General features: G+C 42.6%; 1 protein-coding gene across 4 annotated transcripts in view; it reads right to left on the reverse strand.

Moving 5' to 3' along the window:
* Positions 1 to 10520: 10520 nt before the first annotated feature.
* SKIC3 (SKI3 subunit of superkiller complex) overlaps positions 10521 to 19391 on the reverse strand; it is a 262730-nt gene continuing 253859 nt past the window's right edge. For all 4 annotated transcript variants that reach the window (XM_073590811.1, XM_073590899.1, XM_073590727.1 and 1 more), the window contains 2 exons: positions 12857 to 12980; positions 10521 to 10726 (listed from right to left, as the gene is read on the reverse strand). In XM_073590811.1, coding sequence (XP_073446912.1) covers positions 10649 to 10726; positions 12857 to 12980 — 202 coding nt within the window. In that variant the 3' untranslated portion in view covers positions 10521 to 10648. The remainder of the gene's footprint in view (positions 10727 to 12856; positions 12981 to 19391) is intronic.

A 19391-nucleotide genomic window follows, 5' to 3' on the forward strand; every position in this document is an offset into this window, starting at 1 on the left:
AAAAAAATTCAAAATTTGAAAATTCCTGAGTTATTACCTCATAAAGGGACACTGGTCAGAATTGCAAAAAATGGCCTGGTCATTAAGGTCAAAATAGGCTTGGTCATGAAGGGGTTAATAATTTGTTCCGTCTTATTAAAATTTTTTCTTGGAGGTTTAAGAAGAGTTCTCCACTCTTGTATTATAGCCTTAAAGATGGGATGGGAAGGTTCCTTATGTGGTTTGTGAAACTAAAAAAATTGAAAAAAGTATCTTGCGCAGAATATTGGTTACGAATATCACTTTCACTCTGGAACCATGCTAGATGTACTTTTTTGTCAAACCATTGCTGTCTTTGTTTTACCAGTAAAGCTAGGTAATAGGCATGGATATCTGGAAGATCAGCCCCGCCGTTACGTTTATGCTTGCACAGTAAATGCATGAGTGTGACGAGGTCAGCTTTAGCTGAGTCGTTTTCTTTTAGAGTGGAACCTCTGGGTCGTGGCACCCACCCAGCTAGGGTGAGCTGACCTTGTGAGGAACTACCCCCTATACAGAGAGTGTCAGGGGCAAGACCAAGGGGGTGAGCCACCACGACTGCTGGCACCAGACGGCCGGCACGAGTAGACACCAGGTACGAGAGTCTGACGACCAGGGACGAGCAGGAAACAAGACAAGACAATATGTGAATTTAAGGTTTCTTCATTAAGGCAAATTCAGGATAACATAAGTGCAAAACGGGGTAACAGGCAAACACAGCAAGGTGCGTGCGTGGCATGCCAAGGTCCATGGAATAGCACGTGCTAGAAGGCAAGTCCGGTTACCGGCAAGGACACGATGGCATCGGACTCCGGACAGCTGGCAGGGATCGGGGCATCAGGCTGTAGTCTTCATGCTTACGATCTCTGGCAGGGGTGGCAGGTTCCAGGAATCCAGCAGGCAAACCAGGGTACAGGCAAGGAGGCACGACAGATCTCCAGGCATGGTGCGTGTTAGGGAACACGACGAGGTCCAAGGCAAGATTCCAGGCAGGGTGCGTGCTAGGGGCACACCAGGGTCCAGGGCAAGGTGCTAGGCAAGATGCGTGTGTAGGGGACACGTCAGGTTCAACGTGCAAAGGACGTGCGTGTGTAGGTGTGACGCCAGGGTTCAAAGTTCAACATACAAGACAGGGTCCTGCGCATGCCGAGAGGCACGCCAGGGTCAGGGTACAAAGCGGAGTCCAGCGCGTTCCAAGGGGCACGCCAGGATTAAGATCCAAGGCAGAGTCCTGCGCGTGCAGAGGGGAAGCCAGGGTCAAGGTTCATGGCAAAGTCCTGCGCGTGCAGAGGGCATGCCAGGGTCAGGGTACAAGGCAGAGTCCTGCGCGTGCAGAGGGCACACCAGGGTCAAGGTTCAAGGCAGAGTCCTGCGCGTGCAGAGGGCACGCCAGGGTCAAGGTTCAAGGCAGAGTCCTGCGCGTGCAGAGAGGCACGCCAGGGTCAGGGTACAAAGCAGAGTCCAGCGTGTGCAGAGGGCACGGCAGAGTCAAGGTTCAAGGCAGAGTCCTGCGCGTGCAGAGGGCACGCCAGGGTCAAGGTTCAAGGCAGAGTCCTGCGCGTGCAGAGGCACGCCAGGGTCAGGGTACAAAGCAGAGTCCAGCGTGTGCAGAGGGCACGCCAGAGTCAAGGTTCAAGGCAGAGTCCTGCGCGTGCAGAGGGCACGCCAGGGTCAAGGTTCAAGGCAGAGTCCTGCGCGTGCAGAGAGGCACGCCAGGGTCAGGGTACAAAGCAGAGTCCAGCGTGTGCAGAGGGCACGCCAGAGTCAAGGTTCAAGGCAGAGTCCTGTGCGTGCAGAGGGCACGCCAGGGTCAAGGTTCAAGGCAGAGTCCTGCGCGTGCAGAGGGCATGCCAGGGTCAGAGGCAGAGTCCTGCGCGTGCAGAGGGGCACGCCAGGGTCAGGGTACAGACTAGGACCTGTACGTGCTAGAGGGCACGACAGGGTACATGGCTAGACCTGCGCATACTTTTACAGAAGCACGAGGAGGTATGCCACTGGGCAGGCAAGGGCCTGCGCGTGCTAAGAGAAGCATGGAGAGCACAGTGCAGACACAGCGTAGGTGCAAGGAAGCACAGAGAGCCCGGCTGGGCACTGGCTAGCTGGTCGGGCTGCAGCACAAACAGGCGGGCAAGACTCCAGCGAACCCGGCTGGGGCATAGCAGGCGACACAGCTGTCACTGACCGACGAGCACGGCTGAGGCACAAGCAGGAGGCTAGGATGGCCAGGCGCATGCAAAGGGCACACGAAGAAACAAGGCGAGGCAAAGCGAGAAACAAGGCAAGGCTAGACAGAGTACGGAACATGGAGCGGAACATAAGCAGAAACAGAGTCAGGTCAGAACGGAACAGAGCTAGCAGCGGAGCGTAGGCCGAAGCCCAGAGCCGGGTCAAGGAAGAACCTTGAGACTAGCCAGGAAATGTGCAAGAGCGCACCATAGATCAGAGAGCAGAGGAATGGTGCGTGTGCCAGGAGGCACTACAGAGCACCATAGGTAAGAGCAAGGGAGAGCAAGCAAAAACAGAGAACATAGGAAGGACCACAAGGCAAAGCATAGCAAAGGCAAGACATGGCAAAGCATAGCAAAGGCAAGACATAGCAAAGCAGGCAAGGCAGAGGACACCGGAAGGACTACAAGGCACAGCATAGCAAGGAAAAACACAGCACGAGAGACAACACAAGACATGGCACGAGACAAGAGACAGAGTACAAGCACAGAGCATGTGCAGAGACGCACGACAGGGCAGAGTGCAGGGGCACAGAATACAGGGAGCGACCGAGCAGACCAAGCAGCCATGCAGGGAAGCAACACGATACTCAGGCCCCGACCAAAGGAAGAGGCGGTCTGATATAGCACCTGCACTTCCAGGTCAGGACCAGGGAAGGACTTCCGGTTCAGTTCCTCCAGGGTCATAGAGAGCGTTGCTAGATCAGACTGGCTGGACCATAGGAAAGGTCACATGATCAGGGGCTCCAGGAATACAGAGGATTGCAGAATCAGACAGTACTGGAACATAAGAAAGGTCACATGATCAGGGGCTCCAGGAATACAGAGGATTGCAGAATCAGACAGTGCTGGAACATAGGAAAGGTCACATGATCAGGGGCTCCAGGAATACAGAGGATTGCAGAATCAGACAGTACTGGAACATAGGTAAGGTCACATGATCAGGGGCTCCAGGAATACAGAGTGAATTGCAGAATCAGAGCAGAGACGGATGGTTACCCAGCAACCGTGTGCAGCCATGAGGTAAGGCGCGAGTGCACACTGTTCCAGGAATCATGCGGCATATCAGACATAGCGGGTATGACAGTCATAATGGACATGGCGGGCATGACAAAGAGTTTATCAAGTTTTGAAATCTATAAATAGAATGATAGGGGAAAATTATTGGGAGGGTTCTAAAAAGATAAAGAATCTTAGGTAGAATAAATGTTTTGATTATCATTATTCTCACGAATAAAGAAAGTTCTGATTGAGCGAAATGAAAGATGTAAAGGGTGACTGTTTTAAGGGTGTTATCAAATTTAGCTTTAATTATATTTTGTAGCTTGTTTGTTATGATTATTCCCAAATACACTATTTCATTATCTTCCCAAGCGAGATTTATACGATCTCTCAACTTTCCAACTTTAGAGTTGAAGGTCAAATATTTGAAATTAGGTGGGTTAACCTTCCTTGAATGATACTCTGGAAAATGTCTCCAACTCTAAAGAAAGCGCTTCAATCGAGGCTGCTGACTCAAGTAGCGTAAGAAAGATATCATCAGCAAACATGCCAATTTTAAATTGGCGAGATTGAACATTAATTTCAAGAATATCTATATTTGTTCTGATTCTTTCCGCAAAGGGTTCCATTGCAAGAACAAACAACAAGGGTGACAAAGGCCACCCCTGTGATGTGCCGTTGGAGTTGATGAATGAAGTGGACAGGAAATTATTGGAGTAAATCCTGGCACTAGGTTCCGAATATAGAGCAAAGATAGACAGGAATTTAAGGTCAAACCCAAATAAGACCAGTTTATCCTGTTGAAAGCCTTTTCGGCATCCAGTGTCAGAAAGGTAGCTTGTGAATTTGAATTCTTGATAGTGTTAATTAGACTGATGACTCTTCTAGTCCCATCTGACGCTTGGCATCTTCAGTGAACCCTATTTGGTCATCTGTTAGTAAATGTGAGAGAATGTTTTTTTAACTGATCAGCCAAAATTTTAGAATAAATTTTACTATCACTATTTAGTAGTGAAATTGGGTGATAACTTTGTATCCTCTCAGGATCTACTTTGGCTTTTGGGATAACTGCTTCTTGCATTTCTTTAGGGAAGAAACCCTGAGAGGAGGGAAGATTAAAAATAGAAGCTAGGTGCAGGGCTAGAATTTTTGAGAGAGATTTAAAATATTCGTTAGCGAAGCCATCTGGGCCAGGTGTTTTCTGAGTCTTTAATTTATTGATAGTATCAATTATTTATTTTTCTTTAAAGGGACTATTAATGAATACTAAGTCTGATGGAGATATTTTAGGGAGGTTAATACTAGATAAGAATGCGCTGATGGAGTCTGGGTCAGTAATAGGAGTACAGGGGTCGTCTTTCAAATTGTACAATTGACGGAAAAAGACTGCGAAGGAATTGACAATGTCGTTAGGATGAATCATAATTCTTCTGTTGATACGTTCCTTTTTGATTTTTGCCATCATATATTTAGTAGGCTTGTTTAATGATGTACACACCCTGAATTTTGAAGCTTTTTTAACAGAATCATACTCCTGGAAGATCTCAGATTTCAGTTTTCGCCTCAACTTCAATATTTCCGCCTGTATGTTTGGAGATGATTTTTGCAAGATGTTCTGCTGTGATTCTTTTGTATTGATTTGGATCTGCAAGTTGGCAATCCTTTCCCTGTTTTTCTTTTTATATCTTGCTGCTAATTGTATGAGGCTTCCCCTGAAGATCGCTTTGTGGGCGTTCCACAGTGTGAAGGCATTTATATCCTCATACATACGCGTATTCTATTTGAAATCGTTATTTAGTAGGGTCTCTTTTTCCTGTTTAAAGTCTGGAATTTTGAATAATGTAGGATTGCTTTTCCATAGATAGTTATTTCAGAGTGGGGGGCCCAGAAGGAAATCCGCTAACACTGAGGCGTGATCTGAAATAGTTTTCTTTAAAAACTGAAAACTCTTAAATTTGGAGAGGGTAAAAACGTTTGTCAAAATTAGATGTATACGGGAAGCTTCACGTCTTGTGCACGTCCGAATAGTGAGAATATTCACTGGAAGAGGAATTAAGACATCTGAAAATGTTGTAGAGTTTGTTTTGAATCAACCATTTCTTTAAGACTGGCGCTTTGTGACGAACTATGGATGAGGAGTCCATAGTGCTATCAGGCAGGATGTTAAAATCCCCTATCCATATGGTATCTCCTATTTTAGTTTTGCTCACTTTTTTATGTAGTTTATTTAAGAAAGAAATGTGATTCTTGTTTGGGGCATATATATTCACTACTGTGCAAGGTTTGTTATTTAATAGACAAGTGAGGATATGGAACCTACCCAAATGAGCTGTTACCTTGTCGACGAGTAGGAATGGGACAGCGCTATTTATCAATGTAAGGACACCTCCTTTTTTGGAAGGGTGTAGCAATTTAAAGATGTGAAGAATTTTGTTTGTGCTGGAAGATTGGATGGTTGTCTTTCGTCAATTTCACCTCTTGTCGACATACAACATCGGCACGAGAGTGGTTAATCTCTTTCCAAATGGTGAATCTTTTATTAGAGCTGTTGATGCCTCTAACATTATAAGAAAGAATTTTCATAAGAAATTATGAATAATAATAAAACAAAATTTTGATTGGACTGTCTAAAACTGGCCAGAATACACAGCAATGATATCCTGAACTTATATTTCCCTTTCTTTTTTGATTCATGATGTGCCAAAAATTTCACATATCTAGGTGCCTAAGTGTACTTTTGTAAAGTTTCTTTTCTGGTATTATTCTGTTTATTGTTTTCTACACTTATATCAGGTGCTGATATATTATTGAAATGTCATCATATTGTGATGTATCTTTTTACATCATTCAATAGTCTATTTGGATATGACTGTATAAATGTAAATTTTATACTTTGCTTACTATTTTGAAAACTCCAATAAAAATTATTGTTAAAGAATACACAGCAATGAACCTTAGAGGTTCTCCTGGAGCACTTCAAGTTTACTGGGTCTCACCTAAGTGTGGGGTATAAACAAAATAATTTGTGGCTGAGGCCCACAAAGACATCTCTGAGTTAGAGGTCTACTGAAAAAATTATATGATGAGAAGAATAATAAATATTACCCTTCCTAGTCTTTATCATTAAAGGCAGGTTCTTCCATTAGGAAGTTAATGAATCTTGAGCCTTCTTGGGAAGTAATAATTGGGTAATTTTTGTTATTGTACCACACCAAGAGCTTTGTTGGGAAGTCCCATCTCTAGGGCACTCTCAGGTCCCTGAGTTTAGCGGTTATTTCTTTAAAGGATCGCCGCGCGTCCATAGTCGCTTTGTAGTAGTCTGAGAACAGTTTTATGTTCTTATATGGTTCAGGGTTCTCTGATGTCTTTTAAAATCCTTTCTTTTGCTTGAACGAAGTGCACTCTAAGGATAGTATCCCTGGGCTTGTCTTAGGGGATCCCTTGGGGACGTGGTAGACGGTGAATGCAGTCGATATTAAGTTCTAAGTCAGAGAGACTGGGGATCAGTTTTTTGTATAGGTTTTTAGTATAGTCTGAGAGGTCACCTTGCGGGACAGATTCTGGTATGCCTCTTATCTTCAAATTGTTTCTTCTATTACGGTCTTCAAAGTCCGTTAACTTATTTTTGAGGGTTAGGATCTCAGCCTGAAGGTTAGAATTCTGTTTGAAGAGGTAAGTAATGTCTTTTTCAACAAGAGTAAATCTCTTTTAAATTTCTTTTGAATCTCTGGATAAAATTGTTGCAAGTCTCCTGCAGGTCTTTATTTTGTAGTTCAAACCCTATTCTAATAGAGTCATTAAATTACTTAAAGAGGCTAGCCAGGAAACTTTCAGTGGCAGGTTTGTTGGAACCATGAAATTCATCTAGGTTAATTGAAGGAGGTGGAATCCCTGCTATTGGTGATACCTCTACACGTGATCTCTTTTGACTGTCTGTCTGGACTGTTATTAGGTGAGCAGTCTGATTGTCCGAATACTCAGTGGAAGGATCATTTTTACTCTCATGGTCAGTAGGACCCTTACTTTTGAATGATTTGGAAGCGTCCATTTCCTCTGAGAGGGTATTTAGCGTTAGAAGTTTGGACGCTCCCTTGAAATCTCCTTTAATGGATCACGTGTTTACTGGCAGTTTGGATGGTGATTTTTTTTATATAGCCCCATCCTTTGTAACATTACTGTATTTTAGGAAGGAAGATTGTTTTGTATACATATATTTTGGCTCCCCTTTCTTCATAGGGGACCTTGATCTGACAGGGCTAAGTAAGCTGGGGAAATCTTCAGAAGATTTAAGGCCCCTTTACATTTAGCGATGCACCAGCGATCCCGACCAGCGATATGACCCGGTCAGGATCGCTGGTGCATCGCTAAATGATCGCTAGTGAGCTTCCACACAGGAAGATCTCACAGCGATGCAGCAGCAATACAGCGGACGATACTTACCTTTCAGACGCGGTGATCCTGACGTCCTCCATCCGCGTCCACACGTCGCTCGTCAGCGCCAGCAGGAAGCCCAGCAGGAAGCGCCCGACGAGAAATGGAGCTGCGCGATCAGCGATGGACAGCGGGGGAGCCGGTCGGAGGTAAGTATCACACGTAGCGATATCGCTAGCGATATCGCTGCTGCGTCACCAAATCGGTGATGCTTTAGCGATATTGTTAGTGATATCGCTATGTGTAAAACCCCCTTTAGAATGGGGCCTTTGTAAGGACTGTTTGCTTATTTGTGATTTGTTGTTTGTTTTCCCTGCCCCTGTCTCTATTTTAGATCAATATATTTCTACTGATACTTGGGCAGAGATAGTGATATGGGGCAATTGACTAGAACGGTATGTAGCAACTGGATTCAATATACAGGTAATTGCATAAAAATATAACTATGTAGTACAGTATACAGATAAATGAGTGAAATAATATGAGATAATAGACTTCAATTAAAGAAAAATAGGTTGATAACCTGTACCACAAGATATTACACAAGAGGGATCAAAATGCACAGCTTAAAGCTAAAATAGACAGGTAATTACATCATGGGCCTTCCAGGCTTATGTAAGGAGTAAATAGATTAATATACCCTTTAAATATAGACTTCTTTAATGCAGCAGCGTAGGGAGTCCTTGTAACCAGTCAAGGAAGAGGTTGAAGGTTAAGTAAACAGCTTGTGAGTCCAACAATGGAAGTATAGGTGGCTTATTGACTTCCTGCTCATCATGAAGAAAAGAACACAATTTCTGTCCCTCAGATTCGTCCAGACAGGCAGTGGGGTGACAAAGTTGAGCCTATGGTTGGCAATAGGATTGGAGCAAAGTCTCTGTCCAAATAGTTATATACTAAGAGTACAAGGCTTAACTGCGGCGCAGCAATATTATGTATGATTTAACACTTATAGACCCCCCCAATTAAATATATATGGGGCTTGGATGCTGCTAGCCAGGGTGTAATATGAACTATGGGGTAGGAGCCTATAAAGCACTAGTTATGGAATGGGCTGTACACAATCCCCTAAGCCCCTTTCTCCTTGCATTGTGGGTACAGGTGACCCTTAATGTGCTCTCAAAACTGTCAATTCCTTAAGGGATTGGATCCCAAGACACTCACCCAGGCAACCAAGGTTGCCTTGGCTGCCTCCAAAATGTGTTCACCTCAAGATTCCTATTTGGTTGCAGTAAAGCAGGTCCCTGTGATGATGGGCGCTGTTAAGGACTGTCCTCCTCTCTGTCGGTGTCCCTGGATGTGCAGTCACCTCCGATGTTCGGTCTTCAGGCCACTCAGCCCCTTGAGTGTCTGGAACGCTCCGGGAGCCGCAGTCGTGTTGAAGTCGGGGCTTGCTGCAATATGGCGCTTGGAGCGGCTGGAACTACTTTCCTCCCCACACTGCAGAGGAGAGCGCAGCTCCGGTGCATGGTAGTCCCGCCGGGTTTAACAGGTGAAATCTCGGCTGTGCCTCCCCTTATTCCCCGGATGTAGGTGTCAAAATGTCCAGGTGGTTCAGCTAGGTTGTCCACCAAGTTAGAAATATATATGCACCGGTCACCAATTTTTTTTCCCAGGCTGGCAAAGATATATAGGGGAGGGTATCCCTCCGCCTGTCACGCTGCAATGTACGAGGGACAGTAGGGTTTAATAGTTAAAATAGCTGTTGTGCCTCCCTCAGTCCCGCCGATGCGGGTATCAAAATGACCAGGGATATCTGCTTAATAGGCCCTCAGGTGGGAAATGCTTGTACTGACTTCCAATTTTGAATGCCGGTGTGGCAAAAAGATATGCAAAGGTATCCCTCTGCTTCTCACTGTTTTGCTTCAGTGTTTACCTCAACTGTGCTGTAAGATTAAAATTCTTGATCAAAAGCTTCTTTTTTGATGCTAGAATGGTCCAGCTAGGTTGTAGAGCGGTAATAGCTCAGTAAGGGCTATGAATAAATGCCTCTTCTGGGTTTTGTGAGTCACTTTTGGGTTCTTTAGTGGGAACTCAGAGCTCTTGCCTCCTACATCTCCATAGCTCAGGCCACGTCCCCTCATATAGATAATATTTTTAACAACTTTCCTTTGAACTTTTTTTTTCAGTCCCCAAGAGGAAGTTGAACTAGCAGTTGTTTTATAGCTTGTACTTTATACTGCACTATCCCCTATGACAGGAAACAAACATGGCAGCGATGGGTGCTTTCTGCAGACCAATGTGTGCCATGACAACACATCATCATTCAGCAATAGTGTCGTAGGTGAGCTGAAGACACCCAAATGGACGCTTAAGCTGGATTTAGGTGCTTAAATGCCATGATTGACAGCAACGCCAAATACCAGCTCTGCAACACAGCCAACATCTGCCCTATGGGGAGCAGGCTCAGCTCCCAAGCCTGCTCCACATACCTTGTCTCACTCCATGGCTGATATCTGTCATGGAGTGTTAAGGGGTTAAGTATGTTTTATTTAAAAAAAAAATGAAGGCATGCTGGGTACCGTATATTAGAAATAATGCACTACTGACTAGAAGCTGCTCAATTCTATTTGTGCAGAAATACTCTGTGAAGAAAAACCGATATCAGCTGTTTGTACATATACAGAGCATGCACCATTGGAAATTGAGGCATGTCACATGACATCATCAAAGCTATAAAATTTGCATAGTATCACTTACTTGCACAGTTTTGACAGCGAACAAGGCAACATCATGTGCATTTAGGTCCAAATATATGTAGAAAGATCAGCATATCTGTATATGTACACACAATGTAGCTTATCAAAAATAACCCAAGTCGAAGTCAAAATCAAGTGCAGAATATCATTTGGGCACTGGATGCTGTAAGATTTATTAGGCAATGAATTGGTATTTCAAAAAAAACAAAACAAAAACGGTTACATTCTAGTAGACAGCAATGAGGTCCAGGAATCTGTAATCTCTTCATAGGTCTAGGAACATTTGGATAGTTGCTTGTAGAGATCAAGAACTCTCTCATCTCCATGGATTTTGGCATTTTCTAGAAGTACCTTATCAAAGCAAAACAATGCGCATTTGAATATGATGGAAGGTATTTTTGTGAAACATCACATACAAAAAAAGCAATGTTTATCAATCACGTAATCCTAAAATACAGAAATATTAATACCATACAATCTACTGTATATACCACACCTTCCCCAGCCATGACCAGAATAGAAAGAAATGACACACAATCCTAACTTGTAAATACAACTTTTTGCTCTTTTTAATAACGCAGACTCATAGTTATATGCCACATTAATCTACCTATTTTTTTGCAGAATAGATCTTTTCAAACAAAATACTTTTAAATAGCCAATGTTTCCATTCACCTAGGGTTGGGCCTTCCCTAAGTTTTACCCTGTTCCGCTGGTACAGTATCTCAGATATTACTCCTACTGCTATCTCCTATCAAATTTTATACTTAAGGGGGTTCTTTAACTTTAAATTACTTAAGCCCATCGGTTTACTGTGTATAAATATTTGAGTTGAGCAAAAATACCAGCAGGATCGTGTCTGCTGTGCCAGAGGCGGCATTTACAAGTCCTCTTCTGATTCTGACATCGTTGTATGTGCTCCTCACAAGACGTCGTAACGTTGGTCCTACATGTCTATTTGCTCAACTCTATTACAAATAATAAAATTAGCAGTAGTCACAAACCCTTGTTCCAGTGCCGACTCTCGCTGCTGCGCCTGGTGATGGTTTACAAGCTGCAGTGGTGATGTCACAACCACAGCGCACATGAATGCTGCAATATCACTGGGCTCAGAGGTAATTCCGATGCAGATGGCACCAACTGCTTAGCTCAATGATGGCTGCAGCGGTCATATATGCAGCAGTCATGACGTTACCACTGCAGCTTGTATACAGTTACTAGGAGCAGCAGCGGAGGGCCAGTGCTGCAGCAAGGGTTGGTGAGTATAAAAGGTTTTATCATTTTTAACTACATTAAGGCAATGGTGTTAGAGTAACTTGCTTTATTCTACATACCAACATAGAGAGAGAAAAATAACAAGAAAGTCTCACTGTACGTTACCAGGTTCAGGGTTACGGCCCTGTAATACCTGCACTAAAAGTAACATAAGTTACACTACTTCTACTAAACTTTGCATTCTAGTTTCTCTCCAAGTTCCCATTAGTGGTGAGTGGTCGGGAACATTCTTCTTTACAACCAGAAGCAATCTGTTTGAGAGCGATATGTGCCGGCAGGAGCACAAGTCTCCCTCCTCTTGTAATAGTTTGCTACAATGTATCAGTGAAGGAAATAGAAAGGTCTGTTTATCTCACAGGGGACAGCCTGGACTGAATTCAATTTGTAGGAAACCCTCAATATCTGATTAAAAAATATTGTAACTCCGCTTTAGAATATAAAAAGGTGCTGACAGATAACCAGTCCAAGGTGTACAAAGAGGCCCTGGAGGAACGAGCTTGTCTTAACCGGTACTTGTAGTTCTATATTATTTCATTGTCCTTATAGATCTACGTTCTGTAATGACTATGGGGAAATAAAGAGTTCTGTCGGAAAGCCGAGATCTCATTACAAAAAGGAGCTGAGTTATAGAGCTGCAATCAGTGGGTTCCTGATACCCTGTAATTTGTTGTGACTTCTTGGACGGTATGTGGGTGGTTGTGCAGAGTCTATTTAGGGGCAGCGCATTCTGGCATCAGTACATACTGACAAAGCAGGACTTTACACAAAGCATAAGTATAGTGGCACAATAAATTTCTTAAGATGTAAATAATTGACACTGGGCTGTCGTTTGTATGTCACATGTTCCCCAATGTCACTGTGCCATGATCTAAGAGTTTACCCACTAGGCCTATGTATGACCACCCAGGAAAGGATGATATGTCAGCGTCTTGTGGTTAGGCTGCCTTATTGCACTTATAAATATAACATCTCATGTTTTGGTTAATAAATAGGAAATTATCTTAGGGTAACGATCATTCATAGGAGCTGACATGCGTTAGCAGCGATTAAGTCATCTGTGCTGCACAATAAGCGGTTGTCAGACGACTGTATGAGCTTGTCGGTGGTAACTCGATCATGACATGTAAGAGTGACACTAGTAATTAATGTTTTTAGAAATAGACATGACTGGAGCATTCAATCACTAAACCCAGAATACAGACTTACTTCTATCAACTGATCATCATTTTTGGCATGTAAATGTCTTAAGAGATACCAGCGGGCAACAGAGGCAACAGACTCACTGCATACTGCACGGTAAACCACCTTCTCCAAAAGCTGTCTGGTTTTCCTGCAGGATAGAAATCATGAGTATTTATCAGGCAACAGAAATAAAGAATCACATATAACTAATATAACTAACCTAAATAAAAACTCCATCCTTTAAAGGGGTATTTCACAAAATATCCCCTAGCCACTAAATAGCAAACAAGAAAAAGCAGAACAGTCTTCAGTTAGTGGTGACAGTAGCCAAGAAAGTCCTCAGCGTGTACAAAAGAGCAAAAATGCAATCTGCCTTTAAGGAGTCCAAGTTAAAGAAAAAAGTGGAGTTTTATTCACCCGTTTAGGTGGATGAATAAAACTTTTTCCTTTCAATTGGCCCCTTAAGAGCCTCCTGCATGTTTGCTCTTTTGTATATGTAGTAAATATGTGATAACTGCTACATTGGTGTGGATCTCACCCATTAGATATCCACCAATAACCCCAATAACCAGAATAAGTGTCTTGTATCGCCTGTTCCACCCCAGCTACAAAAACAAAGTTGCACATGACTATCTAGGCCGAAGTAGCAGGACCCAAGTGCAGCCGCCGCTCCATTCAACCCTTCATCCGGGCAGTGGTCTAGCAGTTAAGGGCCCGTCACACACAGCGAGATCGCTGATTTTGTGACGCCACATCGATCTCGCCAGCGAGATCGCTGTGTGTGACGGGAAACAGCGACCGGCCCCCCTGCCGAGTATCGCTGATCATGCTCGATCATCCTGGGCCATTTTTTAATCGCTGGTCTCCCGCTGGCCAGCACGCATCCCTACGTGTGGCAGCAAGAGACCAGCGATCAGCGACGCTGGTTTCTAATGTAAGCATCGGGTATCCAGGAGCTGTGTGGCTCTTAGATACCCGATGTTTACCTTGGAAACCAGCGTGTATGCCGGTTTCCAAGGTAAACAGCGGGTATCCAAGAGACGCGGCTCCTGGATACCCAATGTTTACATTAGAAACCAGCGTGCTCGCTGATCCTGATCGCTGGAGGGGCTGTCTATGTGGCAGCTCACCAGCGATCAGCCTAATGATGTCCCAGCGATCCTATCCATGTCGGATCATTGGTGGGATCGCTGGGACAACGTTATGTGTAACGGGGCCTTTAGGGTGGAACAGTGGACATTGGACAATCAGTGGCAATCAGTGGGGGTCTTAACATCCCTTTACACTAATATAACAGTAATCAGCTGTTATAAAGCTGCTGCCAGATATCCCTTGTGGCAGCTCATCTTCCATGAAAATAAAAAATATTAGGCAAGCTGAAAACTAACAAGCCTCTGATATCTGGGGGAATGCAAGGACACAATCATACACCTTAGATGCTTGTCTCATCTGGCCAAAACACATTTCAGCGAGTTTTGGGCTAACGTGTATGGCTACCTTTAGTCTGTGTGCACTACTGGGGATTCTGATTGTAAGCCACATTGGCACAGATATAGATGCAATAACCTCTGCACAACGCAGCTGAAATGTGACGTATTTAAGCTACATATAGAAATAACCCCTGGTCTCTGCAGCCATTTTTATTTTTGCATTTTCGTTTTTATCTCCTGTCTTCCAAGAGTGGGACGAGTTGTAGTTTTCAACGACACTATTAATTTAATATTGTATTGAAAAACAGGAAAAAAATTACAAATAGGACAAAATAGTGGATTTTTTTAAAATTTCTGGCTTTTGCTATTACGGCATTCTGTTTGTGCTAAATATGACCTAAAAACAATGATCTCCAGGCCAGTATGATTATGTAGATACCACATTTCCAATTTTTTTTTTAAGTGGTGAAAAAAATAAATAAATAAAAAAAAATAAAAATCACCATTTTCAAAGTTCCCTAAACGTTTACATTTTTCCTTTGATTGATCTGTGTGAGAGCTTGTTTTTTGCTTGGTGAGCTGATTCTTTTTATTGATCCAAATCTACTGTACATAACACATTTTGATTGATTTTTATTGCATTTTATTAGGGAGATGCAGTAAAAATCACAAATCTTTCGATTTTTCTCTTTATGGATTTTACCAATGAGGTTAATTAATTTTATATTTTAATGGACTGCACTTCTATGGATGTGACAATAGAAAATATGTTTATTTTTGTTATTTTTTGACGGTCTTTACTTTTAATGGGGGAGAAGTGGTGTGATTCGAAAGTATTTAAAAAAAAATAATTTTTTTTTTCATGTCACTGGGTTCCTAAGGCCTCTTTCACACTTCAGTTATTTGCATCAGTTAAAATCCGCCAAAAAGGCAGAGAAGCGGATCCGTTCTCAACTGAGAGAGAGAGAGAGAGAGAGAGAGATTTTTTTTTTTTTTTTATCCGGCACCCATACAGATTTTGTGGTTAATTCAGTGTCTGGAGGATCCGCCGGCCAAAAAAACGTTGCAAGCTCCGTTTGGAAATCTTTCAGGATGTTGACGGACACTAACATTGTGGCGGATCCTCAAAAAAACGGATGCAACGGACGGCAATTAGTCAGGATCCGCCAATAATGAAAGTCAATGGGGAAAAAATGGATCCGCAAAGAAAAATGGCGGATCCGTTTTTTTTCAAATTTGGCGGATCTTGACTGATTGTCAAAAACGGAAGTGTGAAAGAGGCCTTACAGGTGTATCAAGATGGCAGTGAAGGGGGTCTTCAAAGGGCCCCTTTGGATTCCATGGTAAACTATAGGTGCCTCACAATTTTGTCACAAGTGGCTGATGGGAAGCTCTGGCAACAGGTTCCATCTACCCCATCTGGAAGCAGCAGCGTGCAGAGGTAGACACCCTAATTCCAGCGATGTCTCACTTTTCATTTTGTTACAGTTTTGATTAAGAACTATTTTCTGTGCTGCAGATCTAGCAGTTCTCTGAATGCTGAGCCCCATATAACCCCGCTCACATCACTGATTGGAAGCTCTCTGTGTACACTGTTCATAAGCAGAAAGCTGCCAATCAGTGGTGGGGGTGTGTGGATGAACTACCTTGTAGCAGGTTTACTAGTCCTCTAGTGATAAACTTCTGCTGATAGATAAAACAGTGATTTTATTAAAACTACTGCCCCTACATTATGCTGCTCTCAGATTAGGTGGCAAAAACCTTATGCAAATTTCCTTTAAATGCCGCTGATTGACAGCGACATTTAAATGGTTAAAAGCAGCCATCGGAGCTCGGCTTTGACTCCTGCTAAAGGGCCTGTCACACTAAGCGATATCGCTAGCAATATCGCTATAACTTCACTGGTTTTTGTGACGTTATAGCGATATTGCTAGCGATATCGCTATGTCTGATACTTACCTCCGACCGCTCCCCCGCTGGTCATCGCTAATCACACGAGAACGTCCTGGACCGTTTCTCGTCGTCAGCTTCCTGCTGTGACGACGAGCGACGCGTGGAGGCGGGCGGGAGGACGTCTGGATCGCCTCGCCTGACAGGTAAGTAGCGACCCCCGACCCCTGCGATGTCGCTGGTGAGATCTGCCTGTGTAGCAGCTCACTAGCGACCACATCGCTAAGTGTGACAGTACCTTTAGACACAGACGCTGGTTATATAATATCTATGGGGTTTAAATTGAGTATTGTTATATGTCTAGCACATGTTTAGAAATCTGCATTAAATTTATATAATGATCACAAAATCTGTCCTATTTCCTATACGAGATGGTGATATGTCTTAACACAGATCCAGATTTCTTCATACCATATGTACAAGCTACGCAAGCGTAAATCAGAAATCAAGGCTTTCAAAGAAATAAACAGAATTTTAGACCCTCCAGTCCTATGTGTTCTCTTCCTTAAAATGTCTTAATATACAGCATATTCTTTCATAAATTAGGACGAGTAAGACTTTTTAAGAGAAATATACATATATATATTTTTGTAGACAAGTGAAAATTGTGAGAGAAAAATCTGACTTTCTGCAGTACATCCGTATCTCTGCCAGGATGAGATCACAGATGGCCGGCTCTGGGTTGAGTACTAAACACTCGAGGAGAGCACGCCAAATCCTAACTGTTCTCATCAAAATCTCATCTCTAAACATTCATTCATTGTAGTGCGCCACAGAAACATTCATAGATAAAACACCATGTGCTAGAACTCAGGATCACATACATGTCTGGGGTTGTATTTTGCTTAAATTTCAAAAATCCCAATTAAAAATGAGATTCTTAAGCCATATTTCCATCCAAAATGTAAAGTTTTTCATGTGTTGGCAATCCACAAATTCGAGTTATAGCCAACAGTTATTAAAAGGTTTCCTTCTTACAGTCAGATTTTCCATTTCTCTGTTTTGTTGAGGCAGACTTTCTTTTTCAAAAGTGACAAGAAGTGCATCCATATTGATTGTTACCCGAATTATCTGCTCAAAAACTGGTGGTCAGCACCTTGTCAAAAGCTCGGACATGCTGACTAGATTACAAGCAAATGGGTCATTTAGGGAAAGCTGGTAGATATCCAAAGTGTATGACTATGAAATAGTGCTTGTTTTTATTTTTTAACAACTTAACAAATATGACAACCCATAGACTAATATTGACTGGTTAATCATTTAAGTAAATTCAAGACCTTTTTGACCAATCAGAACGAAAATACAGTCCCAAAAACCCCAAGTCACTGACTTGGCTACTAAAATCCTTCATTTTCAACAATTAGTTTTGCAATTACAACCATGTTCTGGGAATGAACGAGGTTTCTACTTCCTTTCTCTGAGGTTACACCACCTAACTTGCTTTCTTGCTAACACCCACACACTTTTTCACCACTTAGGAACCTTCTCTCTCCATTTTTGGCCACTGAGCACAAGCAGAATTGTTGTACCGCACTTCCTGCGCCCTGGTTTCTGGTATCTTTTCTGTGGCCGAACTCTACGTGCTCAGTCTTTACAGTAGACAAGCAACAAGCCCATATATGACATCTTGTGTGCCGATCCATATAGATGTGGCAGCCAGAAGAAGGGTGGTACAGAGAGGACTTCATAGGAAGTGGCAAGAAGATGGAGTTAAAAGGGCACCAGAGAGGTTGAGCTAAGATTCTCGCACCCCAATGTTCAGCTAATGCCAAGGGCTGCAGTGCACCATAAGTGCCACAGCTTGGTAAGTTATGCAGTGCTTGTAAATGGTATTGTATGCCTCTCCCATACAATTGATTAGGAGAGCTTACAGTACCAGCCACTGCCCCTACACACTGAACGATCTGGAGTGCACTGCTCTGTACAATCAGCTGATCGCTGGGGTTGTTGCGAGTCAGGCATCTGACATTTTTGACATTTTTTAGTGATTCTAGATTATGATTCTGTTACAACCTTTGACAGTGTTCAGACATCATGATAATTAGATCATACATCAGATTTTTTTATATTTTATACCTGTAATAAAACCACATATTTTCTCTATAGAAATATCATGTGTGCACATATTCTATGTGAGGAGCCATCACAGGAGACAGAATAGGTAGAAGACACAGATTTAGCCCCTGCAGTGAAATCCTTGCTTTCAGTGAAGCATCTTAACCACATGTGCACTGTCAGGCTGTGGGCTTTGTAAGGGCGGAAGATGAGCGCATAATAAATCCTGTACGCCATGATGCATGAACTAGTCTTTATACTATGCCAAAGTTATCATCTAAACCTATCCCTGAGCTGAATTGGAGTGCAGCCATCTTTCCCTTAGGAATAGAGAACTGATGCATTTATAAAAGTCGGCAATCTGACATTTTAGTTTGTTTTTATGTATTTTTTTTTTACCTGCAGACCTGGACGTTGTAAAGTAAAATCAAAACGTTGATGGATTTACCAGCAGATAAACATGGGCAGCCAATGCAAAATACTGGTAATAGAGTAACAACCCTAGATGCCTTATTTCTTTAGGGAAATTAAAACCAAGACTTAAGCTTGGAATGGTGTTTGCCACCATCTTTCTATATAGGTTCAGGTTTCCAATATTTCAGGTGAACTGATAGAAAGAAACTGCATTTATATGACTTTAATACAAGCTTTGTCTAGCTGTTCTACGAGTAACCCTTCACTTTTCGCACTATACCCCAGTCTGACGTATCATTTACTCTGAACCCACCATCACACCTTGCAGAATGAAGACGACTCACTACACTGTACATGCGGTGCAACCTCCTCCTTCTGTAGTGACACAGGTTTAAAGAACTTTCACCTAATGTTTCATGTTGAACTGGACACAGAATTTGCAGAACAGAATAAAACATTTTTTTATGTAATTTAACCTCTCAGTTGCAGATATATCAGCAATCAAAGTATTTGACATCTAATAAGTTAACATTTTTTCTATCAAAGATATTTGTAATTATTAAACCTATACAGTTGTGGCCAAAAGTATTGACACCCCTGCAATTCTGTCAGATAATACTCAGTTTCTTCCTGAAAATGATTGCAAACACAAATTCTTTGGTATTATTATCTTCATTTAATTTGTCTTAAATGAAAAAACACAAAAAGAA

Source organism: Dendrobates tinctorius, unplaced genomic scaffold (assembly GCF_039654945.1).
Source record: "Dendrobates tinctorius isolate UK_male_01 unplaced genomic scaffold, ASM3965494v1 ptg000003l, whole genome shotgun sequence".
NCBI classification, from domain to species: domain Eukaryota; kingdom Metazoa; phylum Chordata; class Amphibia; order Anura; family Dendrobatidae; genus Dendrobates; species Dendrobates tinctorius.